Source organism: Argentina silus (assembly GCF_951799395.1).
Source record: "Argentina silus genome assembly, chromosome: 13".
NCBI lineage: Eukaryota > Metazoa > Chordata > Actinopteri > Argentiniformes > Argentinidae > Argentina > Argentina silus.
In genome coordinates, this window is record NC_139667.1 from 5,285,846 (window position 1) to 5,304,935 (window position 19,090).

The 19,090-nt window shown below is 43.5% G+C and overlaps 1 protein-coding gene across 1 annotated transcript in view; it reads left to right on the top strand.

The window, feature by feature from the left end:
* Positions 1-6,195: 6,195 nt before the first annotated feature.
* The window catches only part of kcnh5b (potassium voltage-gated channel, subfamily H (eag-related), member 5b), a gene marked incomplete at both ends in the record, with an annotated part of 31,454 nt that continues 18,559 nt past the window's right edge, over positions 6,196-19,090 (top strand). The window contains 7 exons of the mRNA XM_083683480.1: positions 6,196-6,268; positions 7,083-7,206; positions 7,916-8,022; positions 8,302-8,430; positions 11,615-11,739; positions 13,050-13,442; positions 16,291-16,720. Of these exons, the coding sequence (XP_083539606.1) occupies positions 6,196-6,268; positions 7,083-7,206; positions 7,916-8,022; positions 8,302-8,430; positions 11,615-11,739; positions 13,050-13,442; positions 16,291-16,720 (1,381 nt within the window). The remainder of the gene's footprint in view (positions 6,269-7,082; positions 7,207-7,915; positions 8,023-8,301; positions 8,431-11,614; positions 11,740-13,049; positions 13,443-16,290; positions 16,721-19,090) is intronic.

Sequence of the window (19,090 nt, forward strand, 5' to 3'; positions counted from 1 at the left end):
GAGATACAGTTTTTTTCTGAGAAGTGTTGCTGTAATATAGACTGTTATATCTGAAATGCCCAGCGACACTGTTGACACTGTGATTGTGATCCGCTCTAAGTGGGAACCTTTTTTACCCAGGCAGTGTTGCTATGTTAACCATGTTCAACAACGGAACTGAAACCCTTTGGCCTAATCCACCAGGAATTATCTGGATTCTAGTAGGATTTGACAGTTGAAGACAGAGAAGACAGTTTTGGCTTAATAACCAGGGACAACGCGTTGTCAAAGCCCCTCTCCCACTCTTTGGGTCTGACGAGGTAATGCCCTGGGAGACAGTCGCAGGGCAATTAGAGGGGGGGTGGGGGGGCGGGGGGGGGAGTGTTATCTCATTAGGATCATCCATCGGGCAGAAATCCAGACTTCGGGAAAGAGCTTCTTAAAGACTTGGCCACCTTTTTTTTCTATTTCGTCAAAGCAATTACTGAATGTCCTCTCTGGTTCTCGACCCTCGAGTGCACGCATGGCTTGAACTCTGTAAGGGCTGTGACACGCTGAGGCCATTGTCATAATTAATTATAGTGCTGATAATTCAGATTACAGATCTGCTCCTCGCTCGCCTTCTACACCCGGCTCACTCCTCATATCCATGCCTCAACGCCCTTACTAGAACTCTGATACAGTGTCTGTAGGACACTATAGAATACAGAAGCAGTCAAATGCAGCGCTCGATCATCACCAGCAGGGGGAGACTCACTACTGTTCAATGGTACCCTGAGCTGTGCGGGGATGCAGGAAGACGATACACCAGCCTAGGCAGGGTTTGAGGCGGATGGGGTAAACTACCTCACTGTAGCCTCTTCAGTTTGAGATCAGATGCAGCTGGATGGGGCACATACTGTATAAAGGCAAGGGGTAAACTCAGAGAGACATGTTTTCAGCAAGTGAATGCTTTCTCTGGGCAAGTTTTAAAATGGCTGTCCTGGACCTAACATGGGTGCTTAGAGGTAAAAAAACAATATAAAAAAATAAGCTCCTTGATCGTTCCAAGAGCATATGGTGGTGGGCTTACAATGACACCCCCCTCTGTTCCACTCTTGCAGTATACGTCTGCTGCATCCCTCTGATCGTCTCCTCCCCGGCATTCTCTCCCTCTTCTCTTCTCTCTTTCTCTGGTCCTCCCAAACACAGCCCCCTCCCTCTCACCGGTGAGGATTAAGAAGTGAGAATTAAGAAGCTCTGACAGCGATGGAAAGATAGGTCAGGAATGGATCTATCTTTCCATCGCTGTCAGAGCTTCTTAATTCCACTGCAGAATCACCATATGTAATTGATCAATTCTCACGTAATCCCATGAATCCCTTATTGTTTTCAGCTAATCTCTGTCACCTGTAGTGATACATTTAGAGAGAATATCAGACAAGATTTAAATCTACAATTACTAGGCATTATTACAGGCATTATTACTCCTTTTTTTTTGTTGCACCAAACATTTATTGTAAAATGTAGTTGTACAGTCATTAGAAAAATAGATAAAAGCCTTAACCAAGTTTTCTCAATGAAGAAAATAAGTATTGTAATGTACGCGCAATAGCTGCCCACTTGATTACCATAAATAAAACAGAGAAACTACTGACCCACACATGTCTTCCATAAATAAAACAGAGAAACTACTGACCCACACATGTCTTCCATAAATAAAACAGAGAAACTACTAGCCCACACATGTCTTCCTTGCTGCGTATCCATGAGGTAGGTAGGGAAGTCCATGTCAGTTTGTTGCTTGTGCGGAGAACAGAAACAACAAACCCTCCTACTCTTGTGGGGAACCTTGATGTGCAACAGCTCAGCGTCATTGGGTTATAAATGTCTTATAAATGTCTCCCTGTTACCATAACAAATTCTCATTTGTCTTTAGTACTGTTTCATACCTGGATTTGTCTATTGTCTCTCTTGCTGGCTTTGGTTGGGTTCTGGGCATTGTTGGCTCGATCGTCAGACATGCCTGTGTTGTTGGGTTTGTAGGTTTCAGTAGGAATGTCATCAAACAGGTCTTAGTCTTTTGAATTGTGCCAAGACTCCCACGTTCATACTATGGTGGGAGATTACTGAAATGCCATAGTGATCCTGACTTTGACTTGTGTGACTGCGACCACAATCAAAGATGCTATTTCCTTCACCACACTCTAACTTCTAACCTATATATATATATATGTACCATTCAGCTGACACTGTTATCCAAAGCGACATTAGCCTATACATTAGACCTGTAGATCTGGCAGAATCAAGAGTGTTTAGAGCTTTTGAGTTATTTGTTAAGTCTATTTCAGTGACTGTAAATGCAGCTAGCCATTACATCAAGAAGGTAATGGGGTTACTATGATAATGAATATCTGTGTTTATCTCTGTATAAGACGGAGGAGGAAAGGACGATCCTCAAGCACTGTGAGGAGTTGGCTCTTGTTCAGGTCCAGGACATACTGAGAAGTAGTAACCACGCCAGTGAAGGGCATCGTGCCACTGAGGCTTTGAAACATCCACTTCTATTCCTTACTGGTTCTGCAACTAAATATTTAACTGTATTTAATGCACCGTGCTGCAAAACAGTCCATCAGGAAATGTAAAAATGCTCCTTCAACCCTCTCCCCCTCCCTGTCCGACCAAGGTGCTGGATGTCATAACAGGGTAGTTTTGTTCTTGTGACTCATCCCCATCCCAACCAGTGGTTGAAAACTCCCACTAAAATACATCAACCTATATAGCTGTGTTGGTTGATGCTCAGATGGCTCAGTGTGACAGCAATACGTGACGAAATACGTGCCACACTGCGTCTTAGAACATCTTGCCTTTGCCGTTGTTTTTTTATCACATTCTTGTTCCCTAGCAGCCATAGAACCATCAGAGGGGTACATTTTCATTGGCCCCCATGTTGTGGTGTGTGGGTGTTTTTGTTTGGGGATTGACTCACTAGTTGCTGAATTATGGCCCCAAAATAAGCTTTATGTGCTGTATTCAGACTGGGTATGGGAAGCAAGAACAAAAACACAGTGGGAGCAGTGTAATTAGCATTAACAGGAAGACAAAAGATAAGAGGCAAGTACCTCCAGCACTTCCTGTGAGATCATTTGGCTGGTCCTTAGGACATTCTCGTTTGTAATCCAATCATAGTCATAGTCAAAGGCAGTTTGCAATTAAAACAGAGTGAATTGCTTTTGAAATGCCATGAACTGCTGTATGATACCATCCATTCAGTACTTGGCTGTGGTGTCTGGACCTCATACACGTTGCAACAAAAAACAAAACAAAACAAAACATGTAGGTATTAGGTATGGGTCATCCCTATACCTAGTGCTGCATTACATTTCCTATTGACTAATACAGGAATTTAGTTGCTCCTCCAGGCCCCATGAGGACAAGCATGGCAATACTACAGAGAGAATAGCCAATCTGCACAGACTCGATTCCAGATCTATTTACCACATCTCCTCCGACCCTCTGACCTGTAGTGTTCAGGGAATCCTCTGCATCTTGAGACTTTAGGCATTGACTTCTCACTTGAATCGTTTTTTATTCGAGCGTTGATGGACCTGCTGGCACTCCAACAGAATGAACCAGCAGGGGCTCTGATATCCGATCCTGCTTTCAGACCAGAGTGGGGACCGTGGAACCTCAGCTAATTAATTCTCGGATCAATGCAGAGGAATGCAGACAGAGATTGGATGTTTCTCCAGATGTGCTACATTGATCAGTGAGGAAGTTCAATATTTATACCCCAGCCCCCAAATGAGGCATCAATGTCATCCACTTTTTTTCTTTGATCTTTTTGTGACATTTACAGTTTCGTAGTGCAATAGTGGAAATGTTGTATCCTTGATATAAAGAAGTGCCTCAAAACACATTGCTGTATAGTCGGTTTTTTATTTATTTTTCCTGTAAAGTTGTATTGCATCGATGTATGAAATGTGCTATAGGTCTCTACGTTTGATTTGATGTCTCAATGTGCAGTTATTTCCTGTTTCGCTTATCGTCATTATAGCTAGGGCACTTTGTACTGTCATGAGTATTTGAACTCATCTCTTGTTAAGGACTATGGTGTTCTTCCATAAATACACTTGTCAGGCACACACACTGGTGCTTGCCTCACTGTGATGGTGATGTAAGTGGACTTTAATTTTTTTTTTTTTTTTTTTTTTTTTACTGTTCTTTATGAACAATGAGAGTCCTGCTGAATACTGATTGGGCGTAATTGTTGGTTGATGAGGCACAGTAATTAGAGTGATTACAGTAATCACATCCCTGCAGAGCTGTCCTAAGTGTCCAACACATGTGCCTGTGTTTCCAGTATTCACAGGAAATAAACTTTAAAACAAAGTATTTTTCCAAATCAGGAGATGAAAGTCAAATTATATGTGTATCCATAAAATAATTGATCAGCCAAGCTCATTGACATTTTACAGGAAAGGACCAATACATAATTGTGGCTGAGTCAATAGAGAATCTGTGGGGACCAGAATTGACCCCTTCTCCTCTTCCGTAAAATGGCAATGGCTCATAAGTGAATGGAAATTGAAGCCATCCATGATTCGACATGTGGACAAAAGTGGACATGTGTAAGTAATTGTGTACAGTAATGAGTAAACTTCTTGGAACCCAGAATCTCATCTCTCTGATTTAGCGAGACTATGAGCAATGTCTATTACAGCAAATCAATGCTTCACTCATACTAGTCTTTTTCGTCTGCCTGCTCAGAATTCTGGGCCTATTACAGCGCATAAGGCAGCTGTCCAACCTGCGCTGTCACATATGTTTGATACTCCGCGATGCAAGTGGGCCAATTAAGGCCGTCCTGTGGGAACACTTGGCGGAGCAAACACTCTCACCGCTTTCTCACACATATTTATTTTGATACCTTCTCTGAAGTGCTTCTGACAGTCTATGTGACAGATTGAGAATATACAGGGCAGGCAAACACAGGGGGGGAGGGGGCTATTTTTATTAAAAAATGTCGGTCACAATAACTATGCTATAGGGAGAGTCCACTCCTAAATAAAAGAGTGTCAGATATTCACAGACCTCAAAATGAGTCTAATGTCCGGATGAGTCAGTGTCCCATGTCGTTAATTGGTGGTGCAGATCCAGCTGTATGCCCAAATAAAAAGATTATGCATCAAATTACAACAATCAATACAATTGGGAAATGAATGTTGCCTTAAGCTTAGGCCTATAGTGGATCAGTACAAGCGTAGGCCTATAGTGGATCAGTACAACACATGTCGTGGGATGTGGATTCATCTCCACCTCATTAGACCACCTGTCTGATTTTGAAATCAGTAATGTCTGATTTTGGAGTGGACTATCCCAAGTATGACCCAAGTTCCTATGATGAGTCTATACAAAGAAACCCCACGAAGATAGGCATTAGCTTTAATAATACAGCTACACTGGCTTGTAAATAAACTGCGCATTGGCACGAAATAATAAATAAAACGTTAAAAAAAAAAAAACATTGCCACACTGACAATCACAAATGTGACAGACCGTGTGGCGCGGGACCTACATGGAACACCGGTTGCCGTTGTTACGTTGCTCCATTTGAGATTCAATTATCTTGGGTCCTATTAACCCATGCAGTCAAGGTAATTAGCATTCATTGGGGAGCGAGACGTGTGATGTGTTTTCAGCATTTCCCGATGATGAGTCACCAATTAAATGCTCATTGCCTACTCAGTTAATGTTATATTGGGGTTATTTATAATGCATGAAGTCATTAACATACAGGTTATTATTATATCCTCTTATCAAGTATCTACCTTTCCCTTAGTCTATGGGACATATTTATTGGTGTATACGCTGCAGTAACGGTTTGTAAAGATGTACATTCAGAACCGACACATCCAGTTATTAAAGAGGTGTGCCATAAAGCGTGTCTGTAGTTCATGCCTCATTCCTCTGCTTGCATGGGGAAACCGCGGAGACCCCCCACCTCCTGACAGGAGCATTTGTGTGGTGATACGCATGCGTTCTCAGACTCCGGGAGCCTGCAGAATGCAGCGCTTCGGAGGCGCGCTCTTGTGCCACAGTGCGCTCCGAGCAACCAAAGCGCAGTGTTACCATGAGCTTCTCCATCCCACCGGCTGATACCCACCCACACTACCGTCTTCTGACAACCAGCATCACAGTCGTCCACGACTCTGACCACCACTGCCTGTCCGCAGAATGCCCGGGGGAAAGAGAGGGCTTGTGGCACCGCAGAATACTTTTTTGGAAAACATTGTCAGGCGCTCAAGTGGTATGTACCTGTCCGTGAGGTTGCTGCGTTATGCTAATAGAAAGCTACATATTGTTTGGATAATTATTTCCCTTTATTTATTATTTATATACATTTTTGCTAATTTGCTTCGACACACGGTTTTACATAACATCTTCCCTACGACTTAGCTTTGGTTTGGTGTGCAGCTAATAATCTGTTTGCAAAGTTTATGTCATGATCATGCAAGACAAATTATTGGGGTACTTTCCATTTGACTAGTTGTAATGTATACAAAAAGGCATAAATATCAAATATCGATATTAAACTATACTTTTCTTTATTACATCGTTTTGAAGCAACCAGACTTAATAAGCAACATGACTATGTTGTATTGCAGCATGAAGTGGTTGCTTCATACTTAAAGCAAATTGACCATCAATTCTATTATGTAGTATCACTGCATTAGAAGTAGGCCTACTAGGCAGTCAGGCTGAAAGGTTTATTTTGTTTATCATTAAAAATTAACATAATTGAAATTATTATCATTGTATTAATTTTTTCCCAAAGGTTTGGATGATCTGACAATGGCTATCAACAATGGCAGAAATGTTTAGTTTTTTTTATCATTGCTCTGTAAAACACTGTGTTATGGAATACCTTGTACAGAGACTGGCATGGACTTGGGAGTAGAGTTAATCAATATATGCTATTATAAATGGCCTCTCTTTAGCTTGATCCGTGTTTTTTGCTGCTGACATAGAACACGCTACTGACTGTTGTGCTGTAATTGTATAGAACTCCCCTCCACACATCTGTGTATGTGATCTGACCTCTCCTCTCTGCCCTACCTAAGAGACCAGCTTCCTCCTGGGAAACGCCCAGATTGTGGAGTGGCCTGTAGTCTACAGTAATGACGGATTCTGCAAGCTGTCTGGCTTCCACAGGGCTGAGGTTATGCAGAAAAGCAGCACTTGCAGGTAAAGCTGTGAAGTTGTTTTCCTTAATGATTTTACTGGAACAATCTCGAAAGTGGTTCCATGGTCGTCAAGTCAGTTTATCGCTTGAGCCACTTAACATATTATCGAAGTATCGTCGCAAAGTCACACTGAAAAATCCCCAGCATCTGGCGTTTCACTTGTACTCAATGAGTGCCTGCCTGCTGCTCAGAAAGACTTTCAAATGGATCCAATTACTGTTGCCAAGGGGAACCAACCAGTCTGCCCCAGTGTGAGGCCGTCTGGGTGTCTGTCAGTCAAATGTTTAAAATATGACTCTAAAGGGCTTTTCACTGTTGGTTTCTTGGACGTCACCCAGGGCAGAGGGCTTGCTAAGCCAAGGCCTAAAGGCTTCCGTTTACACCTGCTATGAGCGAGTAGCAGCCTCGAGACTTAACCTGAGACTATGTCTGCCCTGCTTAGGGTTGTACTGTGTGCTAAGCTCAGGAGTCACTTGAGCAGGTGTGCCACAGCAGTCATGTTCTGATTGCTCTGGCACTATATAGACTCCATATGAGGTAGAGCAGCCAAAGCCTATTTGTAGTGCAGACTTTGAGCTTGATCATTTATTTATAAAGCTGTCATAAATGTCTGTAATGTCTCATGTTATGAGCTTTTACATAGGATAGGGATCAGATGAACAATCCTTTTGGGAAATGAATGGTTTTTAAAAAAAAATCTTTTCTTCCAGTTTTATGTACGGAGAGCTGACAGACAAGAAGACAATAGACAAAGTCAGACAGACCTTTGATAATTATGAGTCCAACTGCTTCGAGGTCCTGTTGTACAGGAAGAACAGTAAGTACTCAAAATGTTTTACCTAATGATCTTTTCATTGCCTCAGAATGTCACATTTTGACAGATGAGTCTCTATGGTTTCTCTATTGTGAATCTTTATCGCATTTGACGGTACAGTACTGTAATTATCATCTAGACCTGGGCTGGAAGGCTACCAGTTACCGGATGACATTGTAAAACTGATGCAGTGCCCAAAGGACAAATGTCAGAAAACACTTGTCAAATGTCATGTCAAAAAACACTGGCTGCTATAGTGAATATTGTCCATGTCATCTGCAGGGTCTCCAGTGTGGTTCTACATGCAGGTGGCCCCCATCAGGAACGAAAATGACAAGGTGGTGCTGTTCCTCTGCACCTTCAAAGACATCACAGTCTTCAAGCAGCCCATCGAGGACGAGACCACCAAGGGTGAGGATCCTGAGGAGGACTCCTGTTGCTTTCTCCCATGCAGATGTGGAGTTGAACTGTGACTGTTGGCTTGCTGTGAAGGAGCCGTCTGAATTACTAGAAATGAAAAGGTCTTGAGCGCTCAGCTTGTATTTGACAAGGCTTTGATGTGGTCAGCAATCACTGAATATGTGGTTGTTGTACTCTTCTCCTACGTGACTGATGTACATTGTCAGGTCTTTGCCCTGGGCTCTGTTCTTGGCAGCACTAAGCGGGCGTGTTTGCCCTTTGACAAGGATCCTGCCCACCCACGGGTTGGGACCACCGCCCCCACAGCTTCCCCCAATGCCGTTTCAGAGACCCACTGGGAAGACGAGGGTCACATGATTTAGATATGACGTATGATTTACGCAATGGGGTTTTACTGGGGTTTTACTGCGTTTTTATGCACAATGGTTGTCTGGTCATTTCCTTAAGGTTTTCTTAATCTGGTTGCCTTTGACAACCATACCATAAACCCATGCTACTCTGACCACATTTTGCTCCAGTGATGTCTGTTGTTTGGACTTTCCATTCATTCCTCAACCAGTCAACCAGTATATACTGTACCGTGGGTCAACTGCTGTATGCCAGTGTCCAGTCCTTGTTAAGGCTTCAGTGATTAGCAGTCGACCCAGAGCATTGTAGTGGGAGTGTTAGTTAAGGGAATGCAGATACATGTATGATGCTGAGGGGCGTGTGTGTGTGTGTGTGTGTGTGTGTGGGGGGGGGGGGGGGGGGGCTGAATGCTCTACGGAGCGCTACAGGACCAACTCCTCATGCTTATGGCTCAAGCAGCTCCTGCGGCTCCACACTTCAGAAAGCATTCAGATCAGAGTGGGAGAGATACCACTTGGACTGATCGTTTTTACCACACGTGTCTGTCCATGCTTGCTTTCAATTTCAGCTGAAACTGAATATATTAACCCTAATATGAGATTGTTTACTCCATCGTTTGTAAACAATGTAATTGTAAACAAACACTGTACGGCCTTTTTTTTTTTTATCTCATAGACGGTCATGCCTTGCATCAATAGCTCCGTCTATGAATCTGTTTACATATCTCCCACTTCACCCCCCCAGCTGTTTACCAAAAAGAGTAGCAGGGTGACCGCTTTGTTGTTGTTTGAATCCCAGATCGCCCCAATTGATCACTGAAATTATATAATACGGTTAGTTCTGGTTGTGTGTCTGTGTTATTTTCAGTGTTATATTTTATATTTTGCTTTCATTGTGTTTTTGTCCTGGTCTCGTTGCTTATGCATTGTTGTGTTCCTGAGGGCTACCATCCCACAGTGTACAGTATGTTAATTAGCCTTGTAGCAAATATACCTAAATACTGTTGATAATTAATTACATGGAATTATTAATTTGGATACTGTTTCAAACGAATATTGTACTTACCTTGAGGCACCACTAAGAATTGTGTTTCTTTACAGAATAATCACTTCAACAGTCAGTCTCCTATCAATAACCTGAAGGGTATTTTATGTCTATCAAATATCCTAATAAGTTTAACTTTAATTGTTTATAGAGCCAGCGTTTGTCAAAGCAAGAGAAAACAACACTTTTTTTATAAAGATGGAATTGTATTGTGTATGTTAATAAACACACAATGAAAAGGCAAAGATTAATAAAGATGTCGTCATCCATAATTGAATCAATTGTAATTGTAATGGTTTGGAGAAAGATGGCAGTGCCATAATAGTTCATGGAGGAAGAAAGAGATTATATGTCTTAAGATGTGGATGTCTTAAGTTGTAGATGTCTTAAGTTGTAGATCTCTTAAGTTGTAGAGCTTGTTGTGCTGACGCCCCCATAGTTGGGTCTCTCCTGGGTAGAGAGCTGCGTTCGTCCTCAGCTGGATACTCATCCTGGATGGGATGATCTCAGAACCCCCTTTCAGGGGCTCTTTTGAACAGAGTATAGGCAAAACCTCTTCAACAATGGCCCCTACAAACTTCCACCATTTTCAACCTGAGAGATTGTTAATGTTGAGTAAAAGCTCTTTATGCCTTTCTCCTGCAGTCAGGTCCCAGCCACAGTCGTGAGTGGGTGAGAGTAAATCTCACCGTTACTGCTGTAAATGCAGTTAGTCCAGGAATGAATATATAATTACTAAAATGTGTCTCATGGGCATATTGCGTGTATGCAGTTATTGCCAAAGTCTTTGTTTCATATGGATGATATCAAACACTAAGTGATTACAATCTAAAACATTGTGGATAAAGATACATCAGTTGCAAGCAGTATAAAAAAAACACATTGTTGGCCGTTGAGCACCTTCTGATGCAAAGACAGTAATCCATTGTTTAAGGCCCGTTGAGGGGTTTGTTGATTGCATCTGGTGATGATCAACCAGATAAGATCATGTCTGTCTTGGCCCCATAGGACCCTCAAATACATCATCATCCGTGGTGGATGTGTGGCAGGGTTTATGATTGAAAAGGGGGACCCCTCCCCATGTGACCCCTCCCCATGTATGCTACAGCCTGTCTTCCGAGGCTGCTGGGCCATTACAGTAGAGACTATAGTCACTGTGGAGTGCTACTCAACCCTGGGGACTCACAATCAGTTACACAACTGGTAACACACTTCTCTTTAAGGGGAAGGTCAATTGAGTAGCATCGGTGTAAGAGCATACAGTGCCAGCCTGTGTGTATCTGTAGCCTGCCATTGTGAGGCTTAAAAATGGATCTGAGGATAGAGACCCTTTGGCTAAAGGCTATTTTAAAGCCCACTTTTTGTGTTGGGTAATAGCACACGAAAGGGTTTGGTCGATCATGACTGTGGTCATGACTGTGGCCTTTTTACTACACTTTCACCCTCAAGCAGTTCTTATTCTTCGTGCACAGTACAGTACTTTAGTCATTACACTATTATTATTATTATTATTTCCTTTGCAGAGTGGATGAGAGTAGGACTTTGGGTCCATGTTGATGGCTCTGGGTTTGGTGGTTTTACTGCCGAACAGTGACTTGAGATGTGATCTGTCCATACCTGTTTATTTCACAACAAGCTTCTACCCTTCAAATTATGCTCATGTGAAGTGATTTTTAAATCAGCTCAAGCTTTTTGGATTTCCCCAATGTATATTTGTTTACACACTCTCTCCCTTGGGTCAAGCTGTGGTAAATACTGTATTTCAATATTTCTATCTCAGCAGGCTGGACCAAGTTCGCACGGCTGACTCGAGCCCTGACCAATAATCGCACACCACAGCAGCCACAGCAGCTCACTCCTATGAGCAACAAGCCTGAGGTCAGCCATAAACAGTCCCGTCTGGCAGAGGTGAGTACTGTAAACACACACACACACACACACATACACACACACACACACACACACACACACACATGCACACATGCACACACATGCCAATAGCCCCAGGTCCATGCACACACACACACAAACACACCAATACCCCCAGGTCCACACACACACACACACACACACACACACACACACACACACACACACACACACACACACACACACACACACACACACACACACACACACCAACTTCCTTGGAACACTGCAGGTGACACAATGAGTGGTGCACTCTTCCCGGGAACGTTGCGCTCTTGTGGGCTGCGGGTGTCATTAATATTTCATGCTGGGTAGAGAGACAGAAGCAGGGTGCCATCGGCACTTTCACTTGCAATACTTGCTGGAGATTCACACAACTGGTTTTAGGATAGGCCTTTGTGACATTACCGTATCTCAGTGATGATAACTTGTCCCCTGTCCTGTCTAAGGTAGTTTAGGGAAGTGAATATCTTTTCATCATAAAGCATATAGTCTTACTTATTGTTGCTTCATTCAAAGGTAGTTGTTGTGTTTGGATGCTTGTTTCTGTTCTACTCCTTTCCGATAGAGAGTGAAAGTTTTATATCCACCCACATTTCACACCCCAGCATTAGATATTACAAGGTTTTGTAATATCTCCGGAACATTTAATAGATTATGCAGTGATCCATCTGTTCCATGCCCTGAGAAGCGCTGCTGACGTCTTCTACAGAGAATGTAGAGTGTCAGATGTGCTGCTATATCTTAGAGAATGGGCGGGCTCCTAATTGGCGTTCTCAATTTGTGCCGCTGTACCGGTCCTGACCAAGGCCTGTTTGATTGGCAGATCTGATGATGAGTATTTGATGAGAACCACAGCTGCTGTTAAGGAGCTTTGTGTTATTCTTCAGTGAGCACCCAGCCTTGTGTTCTTAACTCTGTGTAGTTACAGCCCCATCCCCTGCCAGACCTACTGTTAAGGGAGATTGTTCCCAAGTACAAGAAAAGCAGCATGTCCTTTTATCACTAATCTGACTTGAAGATGAAAATGAAAATTATCTGATCTGAAAATGAAAGTTGTCTGTCCTCTCTCTCTCTCTCTCTCTCTCTCTCTCTCTCTCTCTCTCTCTCTGTTTTCACTGTTGTTTTTTTCCATATCTCTATTCCTTCTCATCTCTCATCTCCTGCTTTCTTTCTGTTTCTCTCTCTTCAACCCTCTTCACCCCTCTCTCTCTCTCTCTCTCTCTCTCTCTCTCTCTCTCTCTCTCTCTCTCTCTCTCTCCCATCCTTCCTCTCTCTGTTGTTCGCAGGTTCTACAGCTGGGCTCTGACATCCTCCCTCAGTACAAGCAGGAAGCTCCCAAAACCCCTCCCCACATCATCCTCCACTACTGCACCTTCAAGACCACCTGGGACTGGGTCATCCTCGTCCTCACCTTCTACACGGCCATCATGGTGCCCTACAACGTCTCCTTCAAGACCAAGCAGAACAACATCGTGTGGCTGGTGCTGGACAGCGTGGTGGACGTCATCTTCCTGGTGGACATCGTGCTCAACTTCCACACCACCTTTGTGGGACCCGGCGGCGAGGTCATCTCCGACCCAAAGCTCATCCGCATGAACTACTTGAAGACCTGGTTCGTCATCGACCTGCTGTCCTGTTTGCCCTACGACATCATCAACGCCTTTGAGAACGTGGATGAGGTACGGTCAGTGGGCCTGGGGAAAGGGTTGGGTCTATTGAGATGTGTTTTGAATTCTGTAAAAACAAAGGTGGCACATTATTGCTCACAGTATTGCTGACGGGATGCTGAGTGTCTGTTTCTGAGGACAGTTGTAGGCGGCTTCGGTTAGGATGCTACTCAGTTCTGCTCTGAGTTCCTTCACAGCCATTCCGGCTGACTAGTTCAAAAGGATTTTCAGTCCTTCAAGCAAATCGATTATCAATAAGCCTACACCCTAAAGCCAATCACATAAAAAGTGATTTTCCATTTGACCAAGTCCTGAATTAATTTGATTTCAAACTGAACAAAGGGGCTAACCTACAAAAGGTTTCACTGCTTTCTCTACGTCCAACCCCAGGCCTCCCACAGCCAATCAATCATGTTTTGAGAACAGGACATAAGTGAGGGTGGATTGGAGCAGGTGTGTACCAAAATGATTGTGTCTCTGTCTGCACTGGTTCCCTGTGAGCATTTATTTCAGCTTTATAGACAGGTGAATGGTGTTCTGTTTGCTCGGTTATGGAACAGCGAGGTGAACGATTGTCCCACCGTATTGATGGCTTATCAACCCAGGTGGATAGAGATCCTGGCTCTCTGCTGTTAGGTGAAGCTCTGTGGAAATTAGGTGTTGGATTGCTGGTGAGGATAGGTGAATAGACTCCTGCTGTATATGACGTCAGATCTGTGTGGCCCACTGTGCTCTTTTTGATTGTGCCTGATGGTTTTTAATGGATTCTGCTGGGATCTCACAGAGGCAGCAAGACAGGAGCAATAGTGAGGGGCTGATAGGAAATCAACAACTTTGTGTCTTTTCAGAACACACAGCTTAGAGTTGATCTTTTCTTTCTTTCTAAAGAGGTAGATTTGAAATGTTGTTGTTTTTTTTTCTTCCTTTTGAGCATTATTGCTTTATGGAAAATGTGTGAATAACATCCAGGCACTATGCAAATATATTATGCAAAACGCAGCACATTGTGATCTCACCCTAAGTCCTTGTAATGTAAGCTATTGTGAGGACTGTTTGATGAGGTTATATAACACAAACATGGAGGTGATGCGGCATGCAGATGTTTCACACACCGAGTCAGACCGGATCAGCCATGATTGTTGTGCGAACAAGGCGATGTAACATTTTCACTAGTCTTCTTCGCTGTCTTCCAAGGCACCCCTAAAGTGTTGGGGGGGGGGGGGGGGCACCCCCTGTAGCCTGTGCAGCTACCTGCTGTCACCGAGGGCCCTGGAGGTGCACACAGACGCACGTTTCCTGTCTGCAGGGGCCACACCAGCGCTGGCTAATCCAACATGACCTTTTTGTGTGGCATGCATGGCGCTCTGAACGACAAAACAAGCTGACAGACCCAGGGGATCCTGCGCGGTGGGGGTCTGGGTTAGCATTAGGTCTCAGGCTGTTAGAATGGGGAGGCGGAGGGAGAGGAAAACAAATGGATAGAGTCTTTCCTCCGGGGGAGAAAGAAAAGTGTTACCTAGTGAACGCATCACTCCACTCCTCTTAGTGTGTGCTATTGGCTTGTTTCATCAAGGTTGTGGCTGATTACTGCTTGCTTCACAATCACGTAGGCCTATTCTCTTCCTTTTCTTCAGCCCTTCAAATGAAGGCATTAAACACATACACAAAAGAATCATTGTAGCAATATGCTATCAGTTTGATCAACTGCAGTCTACATTCTTTATAAATGCTTGAATTCAATTTATTGACTCTTGCCATTGTTAGTATGGTGTCCCCCTCTCTCCATTTCTCACACTTCCTTCCCCAAGCCGTAACACATTTCCTGACAAAGCTGTGCTTCGATAAACAGGTGCTTACAAGCGATTATACCATGATTATGATGTGTTGTTATTTCCCCACACCCTGTGAGCTTCTCTCATGTGGATAAATGAGGGGCAATAAAGGAGGAGCATTTACATATGAGCCGTGTGCTTGGGTCTCTGGGGAGGCCTTTGATGCTGTGGATGAAGAGAGAAGGACTGAGGCGATGGTGTTGTGGTAGTCAAAAACTGTCCACAGCTAAGTGTCGTCCTCTGACTCCTTTTAAAGAAACATCAGTAGATACAGCGTCGGGAAAAAAAATGTCCTGCATTTTAAGTGCTCTCATGTTGCCGTTACTCCAAACGAGAAAAAAAACAAAAAACGGCTTTAATCGAGACTTATGTTTGTAAACATTTAACTATCTTCAATGTTGTTACCTTATGGGACTCCACTCCCACTCTCAGATTCAGTGTTAGCAGACATCAAGTAAATAGCGGAGTCTGAATGCCGCCAGGCTTCTCCCTCTCTTTTTGTTGCCTTTTAGATGAATCCTTATGTTTGTTTTCCCCCTTTTTTCTCTCAGCCGATTACTCTTGTGCGCTGCGTTTGGGAAAGTCGTATTATGATAGAGACAAAGCCGAAGCCCTTTGGAGAACATGTGTCAGTTACATCAGAGGGCACACGACAGTGAATGCTGTACAAAAGAATCTGTTAGACTCTGAGAGACAGAACGGAATGTTTGTGTTGTGAAATGGAGCTCTCTATTTCCAGAACTGTTCTGTTCTGTATAAAACGTTGCGTTCTGCATAGGCTCTGCCGGTGTAAGAGTTGCAATGTTGACTTCGTTTATCCTCACCAGAACCACTGATCCACTCAAAGTTACACCATCTGTTGGTACCCCGCATGTATTCAGATGTGGGTTATATAATTCTGACGTGAGAGGTTTCACTCCTGGAACGAAACATTTGAACCTGCCGTTTCTCACTTCACTGTCTTTCAGAACCCTGACTAACCTTTCCCCCAACCATGTCCCCCTGCCTCTCTCTGTGTCCGCCCACAGGGAATCAGCAGTCTCTTCAGCTCTCTGAAGGTGGTGCGTCTGCTGCGTCTGGGCAGGGTGGCCCGTAAATTGGACCACTACCTGGAGTACGGAGCTGCTGTCCTGGTCTTACTGGTGTGTGTTTTCGGTCTGGTGGCCCACTGGCTGGCCTGCATCTGGTACAGCATTGGAGACTACGAGGTCATAGATGAGGCCACCAACAGCATCAAGGAGGACAGCTGGCTCTTCCAGTTGGCCATCAACATCGGCTCGCCGTACCGTTTCAACGCCAGCGGCTCTGGCCGGTGGGAGGGCGGCCCTGGTAAAGACTCTCTGTACATCACGTCTCTCTACTTCACCATGACCAGCCTCACCACCATTGGGTTTGGCAACATCGCCCCTACCACGGACGGGGAGAAGATCTTTTCCGTGGCCATGATGATGGTGGGCTGTAAGTAGCTGTGGAATTTCTTTCATGCAGTTGGTTTTTGGTCAACAGCCTTTTCAAGGAGATCTTTGATTGTGGGTTAGTGGTGATGGGGAGAGAACGTACTGTGTTTCTGCTGTAACAATCGCGAAGATGACACATGTGACTAATCACATGTGATGCTCCCCATGTTCATTCACCATCATCTGATCCAACCAGGGGAAAAAACGAGAAAAAGAGACACTACCCCGCTATTGTAACAGGATCTGATGGTATTTGTGTGAGTCCTCTGCTGGTGTGTGATTTGGTTGTTGTGCAAAAGTCATTGTTTTACAGTGCCAACACATCAAAGCAAAATGATCTGTTTTAAGTCTGGGCATAGCTGACAGTCTTGGCATAGCCACCCCACAGATTAAACTATCTTTTGTTTTTTGGCTTGTGATGTGAGTGTTGGAGCTGAATTTAGAGTGGATGGGTCCAGACCCACACAGTGGAAGGTGGAATCACTGAGGCTTATTGGCACCCCTTCCCATTACTGCTAGATAAGACCATTCCATCCCCCTCCTACTCCCACTCCTCCCTCTTTCGCTGTCGGGAGTCAGTTTTAGATTAATAGGAAACTTAATTCTGTCAGTGGCTGAGAGAGGAGGGTAGGTGGTCGCGTTTTCTTTTGGTATACGTGCACGTGCACGCGCACCGCTACCCCCCCACACACGCATAAGATATGTGGGCAATGCCACGGTAACAGAATTCGATTTTTCCACTTTTTTTCAAACGTATGTTGAACAAAAACACTTGATGGCAAAGTTTAACAAACCGTACAACTCTATGCACAAGGACTACTTTATGCAACCACATTTCCCCAAAAGTTAAATATCCCCTCCAAATTAAATTAAAAAATGTCTGCAGAAAGGGTGAGGTGTTAGCTATCATATGATACCTTGAGTTTGAAAATATAGGTAATCATGTATTATTTGATCAACTTATATATAACATTAAAAGGGGAAATTGATAAAAGCTCACAAAACACAACAAACATAAATCTGCCTTTGAAACTTAATGTGACATTTGTGCGTTTCAGTGTCTTTTTCTTCATTATACCAAAAGAAAATAGCCTGGGCGCTTAGTGGCGTAGCACACTAATGCGCATACCACATAATTGCAAGGTTCCTGGTTCGATTCCGACCCTCGTAATATCTTGCATGTCATTCCTCCTCTCTCTCACCCATCCTTCCTGTCAATCTCTACTGTCTCTATCCCAATGAAGCAGAAATGCCCTAAAACATATATTTTTTTTAAAAAGAAAAGAAAATTGGCCCCTCCAAAAAAATATTTTTGAAAACATAAAATACAAGTAGGCCTATGTCATGTGTGACACATACAGAGACACCCAATCTGCTCCTAGTTTGGCTCAGAGATGGCCTCTGCAAAATTAAAAACTTCTTTGTTGTCTGCAACCAGTCCTAAGGTCCAAAGGATCCTAAGAATCACACCATGTGCCAGTGCACTCTCTAATGATGGAGATAAATCCTTTGATGTCCTTTTGTAGAAGTGTACCATGTATGTCATCATTCTCAATTGAAGTTACTTGTGCACCATATTTGTGTGATTTGCTGGCTTTGCTTTGCCCACTGTACTCGACAACAATGAAGTCTCCAATTATTGGAGCATGAGATGAGGTTGTTGATGCAGTGCTTGGTAAGGATGTTGATGCAGTCCTAACTACTACTGTATGATTTCCCACAGTTTTTCGGCTGTCTCTGTGGAAGAAACCTTTTGGAACTCCTTTAAGTTCCATGTAGAACCCTTTTGTGTTCCATATTGAACCATCTGTGAAAAGGGTTCTACAGCCGAAGGTTCTGTACAACCTGAACAATAAGTGAATGTAGCCAATTCAATTTAAGTAATTCTGTTACCGATTTGATTTAGTCATTCTGTTGCCGATTTGGTAACATAATGGCCAGTTTTAATAACTTATTAATTAATAAACTAAATATAAATCAATAAAATCACTACAAGTATTTGGTAGGTCTACCTATACTTCTTACTTTTGTTAACTTATCTACAGACACACATGTAGCATGTAGTACACACACATAGAGTTGATAAAAAAGCTGTGAAATTAAAGTCGGTCAGTCCTGCTGATGGTTGTGTTTCTGTGCAGTTGAGTTTTTTGTGATGCATGAAAGAGAGATAAGATAGTCTCTTCAATCAAAGACATGGATTAAAGAGAAAAGACTGGCAAAGACTCCTGGCCGATGGGAAAGTGGCAGTCTGATCCTGGCAGTACAGTAAGCCGGGAGTAAAGCCCCCGCAGCAAGGATGGAGGGGGGTGGAGGGTGGGGCAGGAGAGCCAAAGATCAGTCAGCTGTATCCCGGTCGCTGGGAATTATG